This window comes from Dama dama, chromosome 18, assembly GCF_033118175.1.
Source record: "Dama dama isolate Ldn47 chromosome 18, ASM3311817v1, whole genome shotgun sequence".
NCBI classification, from domain to species: Eukaryota; Metazoa; Chordata; class Mammalia; order Artiodactyla; family Cervidae; genus Dama; species Dama dama.
In genome coordinates, this window is record NC_083698.1 from 10,543,522 (window position 1) to 10,566,021 (window position 22,500).

Here is a 22,500-nt window from a genome sequence, read left to right on the forward strand (position 1 = left end):
GATACTGAAGGGAGTTTCTAAGAGTTCTTTCCAGTTTCGGAAAATCTCTCTGCTCAAGGTGAGTTAGTAATCTGGGATATTTCCACATATAATGCCTAGGGCCAGTTTTCAGTTTTCCTGGTCATGGCAAAGAACCATATTCTTAGGAAAACTAGCCTAGTCTGGAAATACTCTGTGTCACTTATGCTGTCAGATTTCTAGATATCTATGGTTAAGAGTGACAGGGTTATAAGGATAAAGGTTGAACAACCAGTTTGCCAGAAAGGAAAAAAGAAATGGGGGAGGGGTGTGTTGGCTTGAATATTTTACTGATTTCCATGGAATCAATGCTCCCAGTTATGGCTGATTGCAAACCACCAGAGTTGGAAATGGATGAATACAATCGAGTTCACCAGAGCCAAGGTGAGCTGGCTCCAGCAAGTCAAACACTGAGGCAGCCAGTTGGTTTTGGAAAGATATACTCCTCTGAGAATCAGATTAGATCTTCCCAATACCTCCCAAATACTAATAGGGGAGGGAAATTTTACCAGACATTTAGCCAGGATTATGTTGAGATAATCACTTCATGGCAAATAGATGGGGAAACAATGGAAACAGTGACAGACTATTTTCTTGGGCTCCAAAATCACTGCAGATGGTGACTGCAGCCATGAAATTAAAAGATGCTTGCTTCTTGGAAGTAAAGCTGTGACAAACCTAGGAAGAGTATTAAAAAGCAGAGTCATTACTTTGCTGATAAAGGTCCATATGGTTTCTCCAGTAGTCATGTATGGATGTGAGAGTTGGACCATAAAGACTAAGCACTGAAAATTGATGCTTTTGAACTGTAGTGTTGGAGAAGACTCTTGAGAGTCCCTTGGCCTACAGGGAGATCAAACCAGTAAATTCTAAAGAAAATCAATCCTGAATATTCATTGGAAAGACTGATGCTAAAGCTCAATGTCCAGTACTTTGGCCACCTGATGCGAAAAGCCGACTCATTAGAAAAGACCCTAATGCTGGGGAAAGACTGAAGGCAGGAGGAGAAGGGGATGACAGAGGATGAGAAGGTTGGATGGCATCACTGACTCAATGGACATGAGTTTGAGCAAGCTCTGGGAGATGGTGAAGGGAAACCTGGCATGTTGCAGTCCTTGGGGTCACAAAGAGTCAGACATGACTGAGTGGCTGAACAACAACGATGTTGAGAAGAAAAGCTAATTCAACCTCAGAAGTAACCTATTTGCATTCTTCTGAATGTGTTTAAGTATGTCTCCCAAATGGACTGAAAACAGATTCAAGGATTGAGACTGAGACAGAATTACCATTCAGCACTGACTACTGTCGATTCTGTTCTTTGTTCTCAGCTGCTAGCAATCTGTGATCACTTTTTGCTTCATGTATTAATAGAAAGAATAATATTTTGAATTAGGGCAGATTATTTTGGGGAATTTCATGGTAACATGGGAAAGCAAACTTGGGAGTCAGAGGGTACCTGGATTTTCTTTCTTGCTCCTTTGGAAAAGGTACATAAACTCTTAGAGCCTCAGTTTTCTTACCTGTGAACTGGATATACTAACTGTCCCTTATAAGTGTGCTGTGAGGATTTGACTCAGACAGTAAAGAATCTGCCTTCAAGCAGTAGACCCAGGTTCGATCCCTGCATTGGGAAGATCCCCTGGAGCAGGGAATGACTACCCATTCCAGTATTCTTGCCTGGGAAATCACATGGACTGAGGAGCCTGGCAGGGCTGCAGATGATGGGGTTGTGAAGAGTTGGATATGACTAAGCACATACACACACATACTGAATATAAGATGCATTCCGCCTTCAGAGATAATATAAGAAAAAAAGAGTGTCTTAGAATTGACAAAATACACAGTTCTTGAGGGTTCAGTCCCTAAATCTGGAAGATCCCCTGGAGGAGGGCATGGCAACCACTCCAGTATTCTTGCCTGGAGAATCCCATGGACAGAGGAGCCTGGTGGGCTACGGTCCATGAGGTTTCGGAGTCAGACATGATTAAGCAACTCTCTCTCTCTCTCTCTCTCTCACACACACACACACACACACACACTGGTGAGGATTAAAAGGAAAGCACCTAGGAACTCAGAGAGATGAGCTTCAGCTCCTCACACACAGGCACAGAATCCACTAGAATCATCCCATGTCTCAGTTCCCACTGAAAGCCCTGGCACAACATTTTAAGATGGAGCATCAACCACAATTGTGAAGCAGAGCACCACGAACTGACCTTGCAGAATGGCAACCCGTGACTTTGCTCCCATCAGATTTGCTCTTTGGCTGAGCTCAGAGGTCACCTCTCCACTCCGGAAGGTGTCACACAGTCAGATATTGCTTTGTGATGAGCTCTTCTGGGGAAGTGAGCTTCAGGGCTCTCTCAGCCCCAGCAGGTGGGTACTCAGTACCCTCCGGCCTGCTGTGCAACAGATGGAGGGGCACGAGGTCAAAACCAGGCTTTTCGCCCCTTTGTGGCACAGAGGCTATGGACCCAGGTTGAAGTCTGTGCACAGACGTGCTCTAGAAATGTCAGTTTCCTCCCTTGTTGCTGTTTAGTCTCTCAGTTGTGTCCTACTCTTTTGCAACTCCAGGGACAGTAGCCCTCCAGGCTCCTCTGTCCATGGGATTTCCCAGCCAGGAATACTGCAGTGGGTTGCCATTTCCTTCTCCAGGGGGTCTTCCTGACCCAGGGATCGCACCCACATCTCTGCATCTCCAGCATTGATAGGTGAATTCTTTACCACTGAGCCACTTGAGAAGTCCAGTTCCCTCCCTTGCTCTGTCCCAAATAGAGCATGTCTCTAACAGCTCTGTGACCGCTGAGCAGGCTCAGGGAAGGAGAGCTGAGCACATGGTGGAGTTAGGAGTGTGAAATTGTCAAGCCAGGTGATCAGGAAGAACATTACCCCTCAGTTGCAAAACCCTTGAGTATTTTTATATCCCTGAAAAAGATATTTTCCAATGTAAGAGGAAACTAAAATTCCTGGGACTACTTTAAGTTACTGAATTTATTTTTAGGACTGCGTGGAAAGGAGCTATGTGACCACTACAATCAGCCTCCATACGGATGTCATAGCACTTCTATCTCCTTAAACTTGTGTCTAGGCCAAAAGGTTAGCACAGCACAGCTGGGGGTGTGGGGGGAAGGAGAATTCCTTTATCCGGAGTCAACAGGAAGTGCAAGGCGGGAGGGAACTGGGAAGAACAGTCACCCAGTTTGATTTGTCACTGCCAGACCAAGAGGCAGCTCTAATGGCGCAGCTAAAGACAGAGGCTCAAAATAGCTTAGAGATCTGTAAAATAAGGCATGGAGTTCTTACACCCTTATAGTGTGTGCATGAGTGCTCAGTCGTGTCCAACTCAACTGAGTTGACAAATACAATCCTATGGACTGTAGCCCACCAGGCTCTTCTGTCCATAGGATTCTCCAGGCAAGAATCTTGGAGTGGGTTGCCGTGCCCTCCTCCAGGGGATCTTCCCAACCCAGGGGTCGAACTCAGGTCTCCTGCATTGCAGGTGGATTCTTTACCACTGAGCAACCTTTGGAGTCCCCGTTCTTATAGAATGAATGCTGAAAAGAACTGTCAATACCATCTGTTGCAGTATTGTTATTTTACATTTATGAGTTGAGGCCTAGAAAGATAAAATGGCTGGTCACATTCACTTGCCTTCGTTGTTGGCAGAGCTGAGCCTAGAACCCACATCCCTGATACTTAGTCAGCCCTGGATTCTTTCTGACATAGCCAGACCTAGGTTCTTTCCACTGTGTCAGGACCTCAGAGTATTCGCTGCTTAGTTTCTCTGTCGTGTCCAACTCTTTGCATCCCCATGGGCTGATCCTCTGTCCATGGGGATTCTCCAGGCCAGAACACTGGAGTGGGTTGCCATGACCTCCTGCAGGGAATCTTCCAAACCCAGGGATCGACCTGGTCTCCTGCTTTGCAGGCAGATTCTTTACCATCTGAGCCATCAGGGAAGCCCTTAGAGTTTTTAATGTTCACTTAAATACCAGAATCGTAGCACACAAACACTCCTGTGAGTTCAGAAGCAGCATTTTGTATGTCGGATTCCTGCCTCTGTTCTTTTCCACACCCTCCCCCATGTGAAGTTGATTTGGAACACAGTAGCTTCTAGATTTCCCAAGTCCTGAGCATTCTGTTCCTAGTCTCTGAGAGCCCCATGGACTTGAAAGGTGACCATGAATTTAAGGAAAGGATTGAAGCAGATGGTCTTCTCCTCTATCAGATACCCGAGGGAGCGGTGGCCTAACTTTTGAGTGAATGAGGAGAATTAATTTAACCCAGTGATTTGGGGATGCATATCATAACATAACATCGCCACTTAAGGAGTTACATTGCTGCTGCTTCTAAGTCACTTCAGTTGTGTCCAACTCTGTGCGACCCCATAGATGGCAGCCCACCAGGCTCCTCCGTCCCTGGGATTCTCCAGGCAAAAATACTGGAGTGGGTTGCCATTTCCTTCTCCAAGTTACACTGATAACTCTTCAATAAAGAAAGTTCTTGCTGCCCATCAGTTTAGCCCTGTTAAAATAAAATCTGAAATGAGTCCAGCTAGCACTAACAAGAAGTTTGCACATCTGCAAAGAAAGGCAGCTAATCTCTTCTGAGTGAGTCAGTGGTCACGAGAGTTTGTTAAAGTTTAGACAGTTCCTTCACCAGCCAGACATTTTTCTAGTGGGTTGGGCAGTGGAGGAAATGTTTGCTCTATCGCACCCTCTGTCGGACACAGAGTGCATTTATCAATGTTACATAATAAGGTGGAGTCACGTAAAAGCATGAGACATTCCCTATGCCTAATTGTATTATTCTCCTTCGCCCTAAGCAGAACAAGATAATGAAGTATAATAGGTGTCCCTTACTATGGTCATTCTTTCATTCACCTATTTTAAAAATAAGCAGATTAAACATTTAAAGTGTGTCCAACTTTGTGCCTTTGTGTACATTTGGGATACAAAGATGGTAAACACACTAGGTATCTCATGACAAAATAGGATAGACAGATAAACACTCTGTGACCCAGTTGCAATATAGTGTTCTTAGTACAATATTAAAAATCTGTCCGAGGTTCTATGGACCATGGAGGAAGAAATCAAAATTTAAGCAAGAGCTCAATTCACAATAAAAACCAATCCAGGTCAATACACCTCATATTGCGTCTTCTGTGTCTATGGGACACAACCTCTTTTCTTCATCAGCTAGTTGCTTTGGTTGGTTCTTTTAGAAGCTGGGGTTATAGCAAAGCATTACCCTCCTCAAGAGGGCAGAATTTCAGAACCCCCCCTTTCTCTTCTTCCCAGCTGTATGTTCCATCAAATGTCATGCCTACTTGGGATGCAGACCATCTTTTTTTCTCATTCAGGTTGCTGGACATTTAACTATGGAGGGCACCGAGAAAGTTGGAACAGATTTTGAATTATTTTACCCAAGTTTTTAGCATTATGAGGCTTCACCACCTGTCCAGAATCCTAGCTGAGATTACCAATCCACTTGAAACAGCGACAGGTTAAGAATGAGGGCAGGAAGGAAAAAATTTCCCTGAACTCTTGTATACCATGTGGGATCCTCAATAGCGATAAATGTTTGGATGAAATGTTTGTTCAGAGTTTGCATTGTACTTTGCGCTCATTAGCTCATTAAATGCCCCCACAATAACCACCTGAGGAAGATACTTTTTTCTCCCCACTCTGCAAATGAGGAAGCTGAAGCTTTCGATAGATATGTGACTTCGCCAAAACTATATATACAAGTAGCACAGGCAGTCTTCTGGTCCCCTGGTCTCACTGTGCCCACATCTTTTTCTCCCACGTTCATGGGGACTAAAGTCAAACTCATTTAATAGAACCTGTGCTTGTGACCCTAGCTCAGTACCTGGGCAGCTCTATCTCAGCTTTCCTTTCTCCTCAAATATGAAGTTATAATTGAGAACTAGCAGAGAACTGTAATTTAAATGCCCTGCTCTAATGCTCTAAGAGAAACATCTGCTGAAGTTGGTAATCAGATAAGAGGATTGGGAGAGTTAATCACTAAAGACTTATTTTCAGGGTTATATTTAGCAGAGAGTAATGGATCTTGACCTTTCAAGTATAAAGATACACTTTCATGAGAAAGTCTTATTATTTTTATACTCTAGCCCAAATCCCGTGTTGATTATATGTTACTTACTAATGTGTCATAAGCCAGTCAAACGTTCATTTGCTATAGCTTTATGTAGAAAAGTTTTGTGTATTAAGTCACAAAAGAGGGACAGCCTGCCATGTGGGGGCAGAAGGAGACACGAGCTGCAGTTTGAAAGGAGCTTGCAATGTGGGAGACCTTGGTTTGATCCCTGGGTTGGGAAGATCCCCTGCAGAAGGAAATGCTACCCACTCCAGTATTCTGGCCTGGAGAATTCCATGGACTGTATAGTCCATGGAGCCGCAAAGAGTCAGATGTGACTGAGTGACTTTCATTTCACATACATCTCCTAGCACTCACAGTTTTGTATTGTTTTTTCCCTGTTATTGACTGTTAGTGAGAGGAAAACTAAGCTGAACTGAAATGTTTGTATTAGAAGAGAACTGAGTACTAGTCTGGACTAGATATACTGAACCAGTCAGAGAAGGGTGAGTTGTTCCTACTGGTCAACGAACTTTCCTGTATTCTCTATCTTCCTTTCTCTTACAATAGAGGACATGCCCTGGTCCAGAGATCAACCCCTTAGCTGCTTCTCTGGGTCCTTTCTTCTCTTGCTTTTTCAAGGACTTCACTCACCGCTCTGTGACATCAGCTCTGACCCCTTTCTCATCCTTCAGCACAGACACCCAGGTTGTAAGTTTCCATTTGGAGTGCTCTATCTCTGATTTTTTTCATCCCAAACTTATAGTTCATATTTGACTCTCTGGCCCTTTCCTATTAGGACCCCACTTCACCACTCCCTTGCCCAGCAAAACTTCTCAGAAATGTTATCTTCACTATCTGCTTCCACTTCCTCATCTCCCTTTTTTTCCCACGTCCATTCAATAAGCTTTCACACTGAGAAGAGGAAGAAAAAGTGCTCTTGTCAAGGGCAACCCATTGCCACATCCTACTGGACCTCCTAATAAATAAGACAAAGCAGCTGGCTCTAAGGTCACCAGAGACCACATTTTCCCAACTATATTTTGTCTAACTTTTCAGCAGTAGCTAACAATTTCAAATCCTTCATCATTCTCAAAATGCCTTTTTTTTTAGTCATCACCGTACTATATTCTTTTGGATTTTCCCTACTTAATTGATTTAGTAAGACCTGAAAAGTAGGATCTCATAAATATCTGGGGAGGAAACAATGTTTTATTATTACCACTCTCCTTTTTCTTTTCAAGTGTCTTAGATACCCAACTTGCTCAGTAGAAACAGAGAACTAGAGTTGCCCTGGGGAAGAAATGAGTTGTCATAGAATCTGTTTGAATGTCTAGACTCGTGCTTAGCTACAGGTTGAAAGAGACTGGTATGCAATTCGTGTAATAAACATAGCAACAAATACAAAAGCAACTGGCTTTGAAAAACCAAATATGATAAAATGTGTGATCAACTTGATTAGATGGAAGAAAAAACCCCGAACACAAACTACCTGTTATGTGATAGGGAAAAAACTCTCAACAGAAAAAGAATGATTTATGGAAGGATGTAGTATAAACACAGTAAGAGATAAGAACGTTGATTCTGTTTGCTGCTTCCACACCTAGCAATCAAGAGCACCTGGTCCCTGGTAGTTAATAAACATTTGCTGAATAAAGAAATGCTTGTTAGTGGCCATCATTTTACTGGCCCATGTAGAAAGAGAAAGAAGAGTAGATACACAGATATAAAGGGATACCTATGGGTGTTCAACACAGTGTCTGGCACATGGTAAATGCTCAAAAGTTATTAACTAATTAATCCTCATCACAACAAGCTCATTTTCCTTTATTAACTTCATCTCATCTCCTCACTTTAGAGGGCTCGGTGTTAATCCTTCGTTCTCTTCTCTTTTCTGTTTTCTCCTGGCTCTCTCCTAAGCTCTGGCCATTCCCGTAAACTCCAGACTGCCTATTCAAATGAATGTGTAGCAAGCATTTTAAACATGGGATTCCCCTTCTCAAGTCTTCCCCATCTCAGGAAATGTTAAGTTGCTGCAAAAGTAATTGCAGTTTTGCATTGTTGAACTTTGCCACTTGATACTGGAATACATTCTTAAATAAATGCGGTCATGTTATATATCATTTTAATGCACATTTCTTTCTTTATGGTTTTTGCTAATGAATTATTGATGTTTATATCATATGTATTTTAGACTGTGGAAAAATGATGTCAGACAGAAAGCAAATTCGAGTGATTTTCTTATTTGAGTTCAAAATGGGTCATAAAGCAGCGGAGACAACTCAAAACATCAACAATGCCTTTGGTCCAGGAACTGCTAATGAACATACAGTGCAATGGTGGTTCAAGATGTTTTGCAAAGGACACGAGCACATTGAAGATGAGAAGTGCAGCGACCGGCCATCGGAAGTTGACAATGACCAACTGAGAGCATGATCAAAGCTTAATCCTCTTAAAACTGCATGAGAAGTTGCCCAAGAACTCAACATCGACCATTCTATGGTCATTTGGCATTTGAAGCAAATTGGAAAGGTGAAAAAGTTCGATAAGTGGGTGCCTCACGAACTGACTGCATTTCGAAAAAAAAAAAAATCATCATTTTAAAGTGTCGTCTTCTCTTATACATGCAACAACAACCATTTCCCAATCAGATTGTGACATGTGATAAAAATGGGATTTTATATGACAACCAGTGACAACCAGCTCAGTGGTTGGAGCGAGAAGCTCCAAAGCATTTTTCAAAACCAAACTTGCACCAAAAAAGGGTCTTGGTCACTGGTGGTCTGCTGCTGGTCTGATCCACTACAGCTTTCTGAATCCCTGTGAAACCATTATATTTGAGAAGTACGCCTAGCAAATTAATGGAATGTACCGAAAACTGCAACGCCTGCAGCCTTGCAGCTGGCATTGGTCAACAGAAAATGCCCAATTCTTCTCCACAACATTACTCGAGCACATGTCACACAACCAGTGCTTCAAAACTTGAAGGAATTGGGCTACAAAGATTTGCCTCGTCTGCCATATTCACCCGACCTCTTGCCAACCAACCACTGCCTCAAGCATCTTGACAACTCTTTGCAGGGTTAAAATGCTTCCATGACCAGACCAGCAGGAGGCAGAAAATGCTTTCCAAGAGTTCGTCGAATCCTGAAGCACGGATTATAATTTTTTTTTTTTTTTTTTTGCTACAGGAATACACAAACTGATTTCTCATTGGCAAAAATGTGTTGATTATAATTGTTCCTACTTTGATTAATAAATATGTGTTTGAGCTTAGTTATAAAGATTTAAAATTCAGGGTCCAAAACTGCTATTACTTTGGCACCAATTTAATAGCAGATTCCTTTTTCATTTGTTCAAACTCAAATCATTAGAGTTACCTTGACTTTTTCTTTCTTTTTATTCCTATATCTGATCTCTCAGCATGTCTTATTATTTATACTTTCAAAATATATTTAGAATCTCATCATGTGTCCCCACCTCCACACCTATTACTCTGATTTTAGTCACCATCGTGTCTCACCTTAATTACCAAAATTGCCTCATCTCTGCCTCTCCCCTTGTCCTCTATGTTCTAACCTCAAAATAGCTGCCAGAATTATGATGCTAAAACATAAGACAGATAATATCACTCTATTACTCAAAACCCTCCCGTGTTCCGTGTCACTCATAATGAAGCCAGAGTCTTTACAATGGCCTGAAAGACCCATGCGATCCCTGATAGCACGTGCTATTCTTCTCCCACATTCACTTGACTCATCACTTTCAGACTGGTTCACTGCTACCCTTGCACTTACTGATCCCTGGAACCACCTTCTCTTAGATACATGCAGTGTTCTCTTAGACACACCATCACTCCTTCGGGTCTTCATTCAAATAGCACTGTCTCAGAGAAGCCTGCTCCGGCCACTCTCTCAATGACTGAAATAACTTCTCTTGACATTTCCTTTCCTTCTGTGTTATATTTTTCCCCTTAACACTTTTCATAATATATTGCTACATTTAATTTCTTAAATCTTGTTTATTGTTTGTCTCCCTCATGAGAATGTAAGTGTTCTAATTTTTTTTCCTCTGCTCTACCTTCAAGAATCCAGAATACTATATGGCACATAATAAAACTCAGTAAATACTTATTGAACAAATGAATAAAAATGTGAGCTATTATTCTTTAACAGTCCCAAGTATAATGTCAAGATGAAAAAGAAAAGTATGGGAAGAGAAAGTTTATACCCATGATTACGAGTTTATTGTACATAGCAGAGTGGATTTGTGTCTGAAAAATGTGTCAAACTGAATGTTTATGAATCAACGTGTTTGAAGTGTCCTAACAGCATTTCTATTTCAAAGAATCTGTGATTGATCCTCTGTACAAAATAAAGGACTTTTAAAAATTAATTGTAGTAATTTTCTCTGATATAGTCCTTATAAATTAACTGTTTTATTAGTTGAGTTTTCTTCAAAATACTCTATAATGTTTAAAAGTAAACAGAAGACAAGTAGCCTTTTAACTTTACAGTGTCCCTGCTGTTGTTTAGTCAGTAGGTCATGTCAGACTTCTTTACGACCCCATGAACTGTAGCCCACCAGTTTCCTCTGTCCATGAGATTCTCCAGGCAAGAATACTGGAGTGGATTGCCATTTCCTATACCAAGGGATCTTCCTTTAATTCTGAATAAATTGTCAAGAAACCTGTGGAAACTCTGAAAGATATTAGTGAGACCCTAAGCTACTCTATTGAAAACTGTGGAAAATTCTTCAAGAGAGATCGGAATATCAGACCACCTAACCTGCCTCTTGAGAAGTCTGTATGCAGGTCAGGAAGCAACAGTTAGAACTGGACCTGGAACAACAGACTGGTTCCAAATAGAAAAAGGAGTATGTCAAGGTTGTATGTTGTCACCCTGCTTATTTAACTTATATGCAGAGTACATCATGAGAAATGCTGGGCTGGATGAAGCACAAGCTGGAATCAAGATTGCCAGGAGATATATCAATAACCTCAGATATGCCGATGACACCACCCTTATGGCAGAAAGTGAAGAGGAACTAAAGAGCCTCTTGATGAAAGTGAAAGAGGAGAGTGAAAAGGTTGGCTTAAAGTTCAATATTTAGAAAACTAAGATCATAGCATCCTATTCCATCATTTCATGGCAAATAGATGGGGAAACAGTGACCTACTTTATTTTGGGGGGCTTCAAAATCACTGCAGATGGTGCCTGCAACCATGAAATTAAAGGATGCTTGCTCCTTGGAAGGAAAGTTATGACCAAACTGGAGAGCATATCAAAAAGCAGAGCCATTGCTTTGTCAACGAAGGTCCATCTAGTCAGAGTTATGGTTTTTTTCCAGTAGTCATGTATGGATGTGAGAGTTGGACTATAAAGAAAGCTGAGTGCCAAAGAATTGATGCTTTCGAACTGTGGTGTTGGAGAAGACTTTTGAGAGTCCCTTGGACTGAAAGGAGATCCAACCAGTCCATCCTAAAGGAAATCAGTCCTGAATATTCATTGGAAGGACTGATGTTGAATCTGAAACTCCAATACTTTGGCCACCTCATGCGAAGAGTTGACTCATTGGAAAAGATCCTGATGCTGAGAAGGATTGGGGGCAGGAGGAGAAGGAGATAACAGAAGATGAGATGGCTGGATGGCATCACCGACTCTATGGACATGAGTTTGGGTAAACTCTGGGAGCTGGTGATGGACAGGGAGGCCTGGCTTGTTGCAATTCATGGGATTGCAAAGAGTCAGACACGACTGAGCGACTGAACTGAACTGCACTGAACTGATGCAAAGAACTGACTCATTTGAAAAGACCCTGATGCTGGGAATGATTAAAGGTGGGAGGAGAAGGGGGCAACAGTGGATGAGATGGTTGGATGGCATCACTGACTCAATGGACATGGGTTTGAGTAAACTCTGGGAGCTGTTGATGGAGAGGGAGGCCTGGCGTGCTGTGATTCATGGGGTCGCAAAGAGTCGGACACGACTGAGCGACTGAACTGAACTGAACTGAAGCTACCCTAATTCTATTGGGAAGCCCAATGGCTCAGTGTAAAAAAAAAAAAAAAAATCCATCTGCCAATGCAGGAGATGCCAGTTTGATCCCTGGGTTGGGAAGAATTCCTGGAAGAGGGCATGGAAACCCACTCCAGTATTCTTCCCTGGGAAATCCCACGGACAGAGGAGGCTGGCAGGCTACAGCCTACAGGGCCCCAAAAGGGTCAGACATGGCTTAGCGACTAAAACAACAAGCTACTCTACACAGTTCCGTCCTCAACATCCTTCACCCTTACCTACAAACCCAGTGAAAGCCATAAACAATCTGGCAGTTTCCAAAGGCCCCCTAGGGGGCACTATTGCTCCCACTGAGAACCGGTGCTCTGTCTCCCCCTCCTCTACTCCTCTTGGTGTTTTGGACTTTAACTCCTCTGATAGTAGTGCAGGGTGGAGGAAGAGGTGAAAGATGATGTATCTTCTATCTGGCGGGGGTATCTTTCTTCCCTGAGTTAGCTGTACCTGCTACCTGGGCTTGTTCTAGGAGTCTTCAGCCCTCCCTTTATATTCTGGTGAAGGTTGGGGTGGGGATACTTGGTAGCAGGTCCAGCAGTCTGGTCTAGCACCTCTTAGGACTTTCCATGGAGGGTGGCCCAAACCTCCAAGTCGGGGTATATGGCCTAGGTCATGGAAGAACTGGGGGTGCAGGTGGCTTGTGCCCTTGGTTGTCAACTCTGTGCTTTCTTTCTCTAAGTAATTCTGGAGTGATGGAGTACACAAAAGAAAAGCAAATCTAATCTTTTAAGCTAGTTTGATGAGGGTAACTGAGAGTAGTTTGCTAGAATGGAAATCATCCCAGACCAGAAAACAAACCAGAAAACTTGTGTTATAACCCCAACTCTACTCTTACCAACAGTGTGATTTTGGGCACTTCAGTTCTCTAGATCCCCTTTGCCTCATCTGCAAATGGGATAAATAGTAATGAGATGATAAGCTGACAAAAAGCACATGAAAAGATGCTCAACATCACGAGTTATTTGAGAAATGAAAATCAAAACTACAATGAGGTATCATTTCACACTGCTCAGAATGGTCATCATCAAAAAAAATCTATGGACAATAAATGCTGGAGAGGCTATGGAGAGAAGGGAACTCACCTCCACTGATGGTGGGAATGTAAATTGGTACAGCCTCTATGGAGAAAAGGTTTCTAAAAAAACTAAAAATAGAACTACCATATGATCCAGCAGTCCTATTCCCAGGCATATACCTGGAGGGAACCATAATTCCAAAAGATAAATGCACCCCAGTGGTCATTGCAGCACTATTTACAATAGCCAAGGCATGAAGCAACCTAATTCCATCAAAACATGAATGGATAAAAAGATGTGGTACAGATATATAATGGATATTACTCAGTCATAAGAAAGAACAAGATAATGCCCCTTTTCAGCAATATGGACGGACCTATAGACTGTGGTACTGAGTGAGGTAAATCAGACGCAGAAAGACACATACCGTATGGCATTGCTTATTTATGGAGTCAAAAAACAGGCACTTCTTTGCAATGAACTTCTTTGCAAAACAGAAGTAGACCTACAGATGTAGAAAACAAACGTGGTTAGCAGGGGATAAGGCGGGGGGATAAATTGGGAGGTTGGTGTTGAAAATTACACACTGCTATAAAAAAATAGATAATAGGAACCGTGCTGTATAACACACGGAACTCTACTCAGTACTCTGTAATGACCTATGTGGGAAAAGAATATAAAAAAAGAGTGGGTATATATGTGTGTATAACTGGTTCACTTTGCTATACACCTGAAACTAACATAACGTTGTAAATCAACTGTACTCCAATAAAACTTTTTAAAAAGTAATTCTGTGATATTATATCTAAATGCTTTAAACTTTTGACTTCAATACAGCTCTGAGCATGGAGATGTGTATATGTGTGTGTGTGTGTGTGTGTATAAAGAGAGAGACGAGATATATATTATATGTACATATATATATATATCTATATCCATGTGGATAATATAGGCTGTGTTTTGCTAGGTATCTAGGTGTCCTTGAGGGTGGTCAGAGTTTTGATCTTCACTGTTTGAGTTTTTCCATAGTGGTATCAAATTTGGCAAGCATTCTCAAATTGTCGAAGATTCACCTTCTAAGATTCACATCAAATGAAGTGTGTCTTGCTTAAATTGTTATTAAATATGGTGGATCAGAGCATTTTAGAGCTAAGAAATCATTAGTTAATAATGTGAAGTTAGGTACTGGAAGTGGGAATAAGATGCCACCTCACAATACGTCTCTCTGGCATAAGGGGTATTTTGAGCTGATTATTTGAGAAGCCATGGAAACCAAGTAGAAGTTATTCTTTTTTAAGAGACATTTATATTTCTAAGGGAAATCTCCATTTGTAATGGTGTCTCCCTCTCTGTACCAGAAAGAGGAGGATGAGTCTAAATCTCTAAAAGCTCTTATCAATGGAGAAGACAGCAACTCATATCCCATAACCCTTGTTTACTGTGCTTTGCCTGAAACCCTCCCATAACTGACTCCTCCTCCCCCTGAACAACATCTTCTTTTGTTTTTAGCAGGAAGCAGCGTTTAAGGTGGTGGCTTGGGCCATTTGGGGAGTTACTCAGTTTTCCTGGGTCTCTCCCATGTATACAGGAGGTATATGTGTTACTAAACGTCTGTTCATTTTTCTTCTATTAATCTTTTATTACAGGGTGGTCTCAGCCAAGAACCTAGAAGGGTAGAGAGAAAACTATTTTTCCTCCTCTGCAACATCTTGCATTTTCTCAATGTCGAGGTAAATATTTCTGACATAGGTTGTAAGTGGCTTTATCAGTACTTCATGATTTTTTCTGTATCCGAACAATACACAAAACAATACACAATGGTAAGGATATAGTTATAAAAGGTATGGATGCTGTTGTAAAGGTTCTTATAATCTATTGTGTTTCAGTACGTCTCAGAAGCAGAGCCTAAGACAGACCCTTTTCCAAGTGATTTATTGAGGGTGAGTGCTCAGGAGAGATCTCTGATGAGGAAAGCAGGATGAAGAAGGAGAAGGTATGAAAAGATATAGTTTCAGAAGTCTAGCTTCATCCTGAATCCGTGGGATGCTCAGGAAGGCTCTCAGCTCACTTATTTCAAGGCTTTTCAGCCCAGAGGCAGTGGTCTGAACTATCAGAACCCCACTTCAGGCAGCCACTTGCTACAGGACACCCACAGGGGCCAGTTGTCATCATCTGCCAGATACCATCAGTTGAAGGTTTTCATCAGCCAAGGAAAAACATAAGCAAAGGTATGTGTCAATATCCACAGCTTCTAGAGGGATAAATAACCCACCCTGGAAAGAGAAAGAGGAGTCTGGAAGGGGCACCAACAGCGTCTACTACACGTGGCGTTAAAGGGCCTCAGTCACGTCCCTGTGATAGCCTTTAAGAGCACTTTTAAAGCCACATAATAGCCAGTGACAGGTGTAGCAGCACAATCTGAACATCTAGAGGCACAGAGTGAGTGAGTAACATCAGCTAACTGAGTGCTTGCTCCATGCTCCAAGTGTTAAGCATCTTTATTCTTCTCAAACAAAGAAATCTACAATGTAGGTACTATTACTGCTCCTATTTCCTAGTAAAATGAGTCACAGAGAGGTTATAGAGCTTGATCAGGACCACACAGCAAGTGCCAGTGAATGATCATTTTATTGCCAGTATATGGGGTAAGGCTTCTCCGCAATAGAGAAAATGAAATTCTAAGCCCTACCCTAAATCAAAACCTCTTAAGTTGGGCTTCTGTTTCAACAAGTTCCTAAAGTGATTCTTCAAAGCCGTTGCCAAGTGGAAAACATTTTCCAAGATGGGGGAAAGTTGTACAAAGGACAGTGTCAACAAATAAAAATGATCAGGAGAAACAGATGTGCTGGTGAATTTTTGCAGATGGCCTAAAGGAGCTGAGAAGGAAGGTAAAAATAAAACTGAGAATGGGCTTTCAGATACCAAACAATTGCACAGGGGGATTCGCAGAATATAACAAAAGAAAAAATGCAAAATGAAAGTTAAAAGAATAGGAAATAATGCCTTTGGGTATCCACTGGGTGGGCTTCTCTGGTGGCTCAGATTATAAAGAATCTGCCTGCAATGCAGGAGACTGGGGTTGGATCCTGGGTCAGGAAGATCCCCTGGAGAAGGGAATGGCTACCCACTCCAGTATTCTTGCCTGGAGAATCCCATGAACAGAGGAGCCTAACAGACCACAGTATATGAGGTTGCAAAGAGTCAGACAACAACTGAGTGGTTAATGCACATACACGCACATCCACTGGGTTTTCTCTTCTACCTCTCTGTTGGCATCAGTAGGCATTTATCCCTAAAAATAGGCTAAACTACTCTTGTTTATTCAGGGAAGAACAGAGAATTATAAAACTAAGAAGGAAAATAATATTTCCTCAAATGTTTTGGAAATGAAAATACTATATAAATGCAAGGAAATAAATTAATTGCTAACATATGATTAGCAGCATATTTTTATGTTTATATATGACTTTAAGCTCTTTTCTAAAATAACATATGACCCAAGCGTATCTAACTTTCATAAAAATATGTCAGCATAGAAGTTGGATTAGAGACACAAAAGGAAAGACAAGACCGAAAGAGGACAATCACAAAGCTTGATGCCACTTGGATGCAATGAAGTATTTTCCAGACAGTTTCATAAAGTAATCACCAAAATATTATGCCATCTTTCCCATTGCCCACTGATCTAATTAAGAAGAAGAAGATGATATTGCTACTGCCCTAATTCTTTTATAGTATATATCGGGAGATCAGACTCACCACGTCCCCTTTAACCTGCTGCGTTTGCTCATCATAGCTATCCAATTCATTGTGACAGTAACATACAAAAAGGAAAAAAAAAATCCAGGTATAATCTAAGTAAGATACTAGTTTGATTCTAATTAGCAAGGTTATTTGTTTGCTGTATTTTCATCCTATTGGTTCATATGTCAATCCATTATTTATAAGGGACTTAAAATGATACTTTTTGTGTGTTTCTCTGTTAATACCAGATTAAATACTCTAGTGAGTTAGAGAATTAATGGGCAGTCCTCAGTGACCTCAAACTAACACAAGTGGCATAAATCATATAATGGAGGGTTTTGGAGTTGGAGATGAGGGTTGGAACCTCAAGTTTATACATTGTGCCAAGAAACAGGGAAAAAGAGGAGCATTGGATATTTAAGATTATATACTGACTAAACTGACCTCTCTCCACAAACCTACTAGCAGGTGTTTAGAGTTAAATACTTAATCATATTAGTGAAGATTATAAGAAAGCTTTAAAATCTCAGGGCTAGTGCACAGGCTAGTATTGTTTGGAGAGCATCCAAGAGAAATTGGTTATCAAAGGAAGTGAAAACAAACAGTTCACTTAGTAAGTTCACAGCTGACGGGAAGTTTAGCTTTCATTAACTTGAAGTAAGTCTAACAATTCAGGTGTATAAAACATTCTACTTCTTCAGCAGGCAAAAGATGCCAGTGATCAACATTGAGGACCTGACAGAAAAGGACAAATTGAAGATGGAAGTCGACCAGCTCAAGAAAGAAGTGACTCTGGAAAGAATGATGGTAAACTGCTGTTCTCTTCTGAATTTTATTTGTAAGGGAAATCTCCATTGGTAAGCGTGTCTCCTTCTCTGTGGGGCTTCCCAGGTGGTACTAGTGGTAAAGAACCTGCCTGCCAATGCAGGAGACATAAGAGATGTGAGATCGATCCCTGGGTCAGGAAGATCCCCTGAAGAAGAAAATGGCAACCCACTCCAGTATTCTTGCCTGGAGAATCCCATGGACAGGGGAGCCTGGTGAGCTTTGGTCCATAGGGTTGCAAAGAGTTGGACATGACTGAAGCAATTTAGCATGCATACAAGCACTCAATCCTCTGTATCAGGAGGAGAAGAATGACTCTTAAGTCTCTAGAAACTCATCAGTGGGGAACACAAGGATTTAAATCTCCTTAGCCACCATCCCCTTGTTTACTGTTGTTAAAAAACAAAATGTGACTGAGTAAATTTGAAGATATAATTGGCCTTAATAAATAATTCATGAGTTGAGCAGCATCCCATCTAGCAAGCAGAAAGGCTCACCAAGGAGCTGTGCAAAATGGAAGGTTTTTATAGGCACAAAGGGGCGGGAACAAGGAAGTCATAAACAAGGGAAGAATTATTTCAGGCAGGAGCAACTTCCTTTGGGGGAAGAGCAGGAGGTCTGTCATGCAGATTAGCTCATGCAGACTGGGAAATTCTGGTGTGTTAGGTTTACTCTTGGGAAACGGTGAAACTGCAATTAAATTAGATATTAAATTTTGGTTTGTTGATGTGGGGCTTAGCACAAGTGACTTCATTTGGGCCTGTTGTTTGTTTTTTTTTCTTTCTTTTTTTTTTTTGACACTGTGCTTTTCTTTTATCCTTTTTTTTTTTTTTTTAATGAAAAAATTTATTTGGGGCTCTTAAATATTACAGTTCAGGAGACAGATTTGGGTAAAACTTGAAGAGTGTTCCAGGGAAGAGAAAGTCAGGGGCTTATAAGGGCATAGCCAAGAGGTTGCATTCTGACATAAGAAAGGGAAATATTTGTCCTTAAGGGATAGGTTGTCATGAATTATTTTAAGGTAATGAAAAGTGTTAGTTGCTTAGTTGTGTTCGACTCTGAGACCCCATGGACTATATAGCCTGCCAGGTTCCTCCGTCTATGGGATTTTCCAGGCAAGAATACTGGAGGGGGTGGGTAGCCATTTCCTTCTCCAGGGGATCCTCCCAACCCAGGGACTGAATGCAAGTCTCCTCCATTGCAAGCAGATTCTTTACCATATGAGCCTCCAGGGACTTTTTAGGGTAAGGGTCTGATGATTATCTTAAGCTCGTAACTGGCTGTCCACACCCCTGTCATCCACACCCACCATCTTCTTTTGTCTTTCATTGTAGTAGTATTTAAGGTGGTGACTTGGACTAATTCAGGAAGCTCCTCAGTTTTCCTGAGTTTCTCCCTTGTATGCAGAGGGTATACATGTTTTTAAACTTGTTTTTCTCCTGTTAATCTGCCTTTCTTATTACACAGTAATCTCAGTTAAGAACCTAGAAGTGCAGAGGGAAAATTATTTTTCCTTTTTCACATCACTCATTGGAGAAGCTCAGTATAGTTGAAAAGAAGTTGTCCAGATAAAATTCATCAGAAATTAAGAAAATTAATAATCATAATTATCTTTTGATTTAGAGTTAAAATTAAGTCTGGAAAACTATGTTCCATAAGCCAAGTCCAGTCCTTAGCCTGTTTTTGTTTTTGTATGGCCACTAAACTAAAAATGTTTTTACATTTTTATAGATTATTTTTTAAAAGGGGGTGGAGAGAGAAAAATAAAATGAAGAATATGAGACATCATATTTTTTAGCCAAGCAATAAAGTAAAGCAATGCATATAGGCATTTTGTTTTTACTTTACTAAATTGATGTTTCTCTTTATTTGATATTGTTCAAATACTCTTAGCCAAGATGTCATCCCCTCCAGCATTGTCATGGCCAGTAATGAATGAGTACATTCTATTCCTTCTTTGAAAATAAAAATGAGGTCAGGCACAAGAACTTGCTGGTTTCTCCTACAAACATTTGTCAGATCTTAAAAACCGTTACCCGAAGTCCTCTGCCATTAGGAGCAGAAATGGCAAAGAAATAAAGCTTTCTACCAAACAAGCAGTGACCGACGCTTGGAAAATGTAGATACGTTTTTCAGATCTCTTTGTTTTAGGAACATCAGTAGAACAAAAACTCCTCCACAAGTCATAAGAGTATATTTCATGTTTCTTAAAAGAACTCGTTTTATCAGGCCAAAGTGAAAAAAGAAGTTTGAATTATCTTCAAACTTTTCTCAAAACTCTCACTCCCAATAAAAGTTGGAATTTTGGTTTCTTCTGTGTTTATAATTGTCTCAAACTTCCCTGTTGCCCTTTGCATACCGGCAAAACATACTTTGTTGTAAAGATAAAAATGAAATCTTTAAACAGCACAAAAGCTTGGAACATACACCAAGAAAGTTAAAATCCTCCTTTTGAGATAAAGGAGTTAATGTTTTTTTCTTTTACACTTGAAACATCCAAAAGCTGTTTTGTTATTTATATAGCCAGGATTGTTTTATATGCAGTTTGGTCATCTCCATGTTTACTGTTCACTTTGTGACAGGTTCACCTGGGAATTATTGTTTTGGATAAATATCACATACCTCCCCATTTTGTCAGGCTTTGTGGTTCCTTTTCCTATAACTCAATGTGTCTTTGCTCTTGGAAGTCAATTTAATTTAGTATCAGACTGCCAAAACTACAAACACACACACACACTCAGAACTTTCCAGGCCTGAACCCAGAACTCTGACATAGGATGGCATAGTGTCCATCATAGTATGGTGAAGTGGGTCTCCTCAGGAACCATATCTGACTCAGATTCCGGCTCCACAACTTTCTTCCTATGTAACATTCACTTAAGTTAGCTAACATACCTATGCCAATTTCTTCTTCTATAAAACGGGAATAGTAACAATAGGTAATTACTATTACTTTAAAAATTATTATTGATATCTATGAACCAGACTGATCCATAATATGCCTCAGCCTTGCTATGAAGGTGGTAGCGTTGTGAGACTCCCTGGAGGAGGAAATGGCAACCCACTCCAGCATTCCTGCCTGGACCATCCCATGGACAGGGGAGCCTGGCAGCTTACAGTCCATGGGGTCACATGGAATCAGACACGGCCTAGCGACTAAACAGCAGCATTGTCAAACTAAGACAACTCGAACTCTTGGCATCCAATTTCTGAAAAGATTTGTGATGACTTTAAGTGAATGTAATAGACAAAAACGAAAGGCAGTCTTTGTAGTTAATAGCTACCATTTGCTTCACTATCTGTCTATGCCAGGTATTTAATGCAACCTGTGTTCCTTCTATTTCATAGATGAAGTAGCTAAACCTTAGATAGACTGTTTTAAATAAGGACACAGCTGATAAAATCAAACCTGGGATCCCCTGAATCCAGTGTCCATGTTCTTTCCATCATGCTGTGTAAACTTGTATTAAACTGTATATACTTAGAGTTTTGAACCACATACACTCACATAGGATTGTAGGTAATTATTGCTCCTCAATATCCTCAGATCCTAACCAGACATTGTCAAAACTAACCTCACTGATTCCTATTGCTGACATCTGGTTGGGGCCCAAAGAGCTGGTGTTTGGAAGAAGGGGAAAAAGTGAATCTAAATCTCAAGTTTGAATTTTGAGGAGGAAAAAAAGTGATTCTAAATCATTGCATATTTCAAATTGATATTGCTCAAATGTGTGCATAAACTCCGAGTATCGTCCTATGAAGGACCACCTGACCAGTGCCCTGTCCCCAGTTAGAAATGATTTGTTCTAATGTGCAGATAATGAGTTTGCAGAGTTATAAGTCATTTTAAGTCTTCTGTCTGATGTTGCTTAGAAGTTCCATGAAAAAATGGCATGAAGATTTTATTAAAACAAAACAATAAATTCCTTAGATAACTTGCGGAATGGTTACTTCATGGACTGCCAACAATAAAACAGCTTTGTGTTAATGTCATGATGATATATTAAGTGAAAACAAAACAAGTTGACAATTAAAAGGAATGAATAACGTGGTCCCATGTTTGTATATGCATATGTATACATATACACAACACACACACTTATATTTACACATGTATAGAACTTTGCCTCTCTCTGAACAGTATGTTACATGGTACATTAACAGGCTTTGACTCAGCCCACTAATTAAAATACTAAAGCCTGATTTTTCACGAAGTCATTATCATAATTTTGCAGATGACTAAGGAGCAAGCTCATAAACAAAACAAATGATTTGGTTCAGCCATTATTTTTTTTACTGAATACCAGTAAAATGTAGGGGTCTTCCCAGGTCATATAGTGAACCTCCGGACAGTGCAGGAGATGTGGGAGAGGGAAGATCCCCTGGAGTAGGAAGTGGCAACCCACTCCAGTATTCTATGGTCAGAGGAGCCCAGCAGGCTATAGTCCATGGGGTTGCAAAAAGTCAGCCATGACTTAACACACACATACACACACACAAATAAATAGGTTCTGTTCTAGATGCCTGTGATACATGTGAACAAGTCAGCCAGAGGTCCCTTTGAAACTTACCTTCAAGTGCACAATCATGATCAATCATTAGACAAGCTTAAAATAAAATTACAAGTGTATGCTTCTGAGAATCCAGGAGTGGTGATAAGCCTGGAATTTAACAATTATTCATTCCCTACCACCTTCACAGGTCACATTTTTGGAATGAGGAAAAAC

General features: G+C 40.8%; 1 protein-coding gene and 1 pseudogene across 1 annotated transcript in view; both read left to right on the forward strand.

Annotated features, from left to right (window-relative positions):
• Positions 1-9,373, forward strand: part of LOC133072742 (histone-lysine N-methyltransferase SETMAR-like) — a 163,361-nt pseudogene extending 153,988 nt beyond the window's left edge.
• Positions 1-22,500, forward strand: part of GNGT1 (G protein subunit gamma transducin 1) — a 177,092-nt gene that overhangs the window by 154,012 nt on the left and 580 nt on the right. Inside the window, exons 2-3 of the mRNA XM_061166295.1 lie at positions 14,851-14,934; positions 17,650-17,755. Of these exons, the coding sequence (XP_061022278.1) occupies positions 14,927-14,934; positions 17,650-17,755 (114 nt within the window). The 5' untranslated portion in view covers positions 14,851-14,926. The remainder of the gene's footprint in view (positions 1-14,850; positions 14,935-17,649; positions 17,756-22,500) is intronic.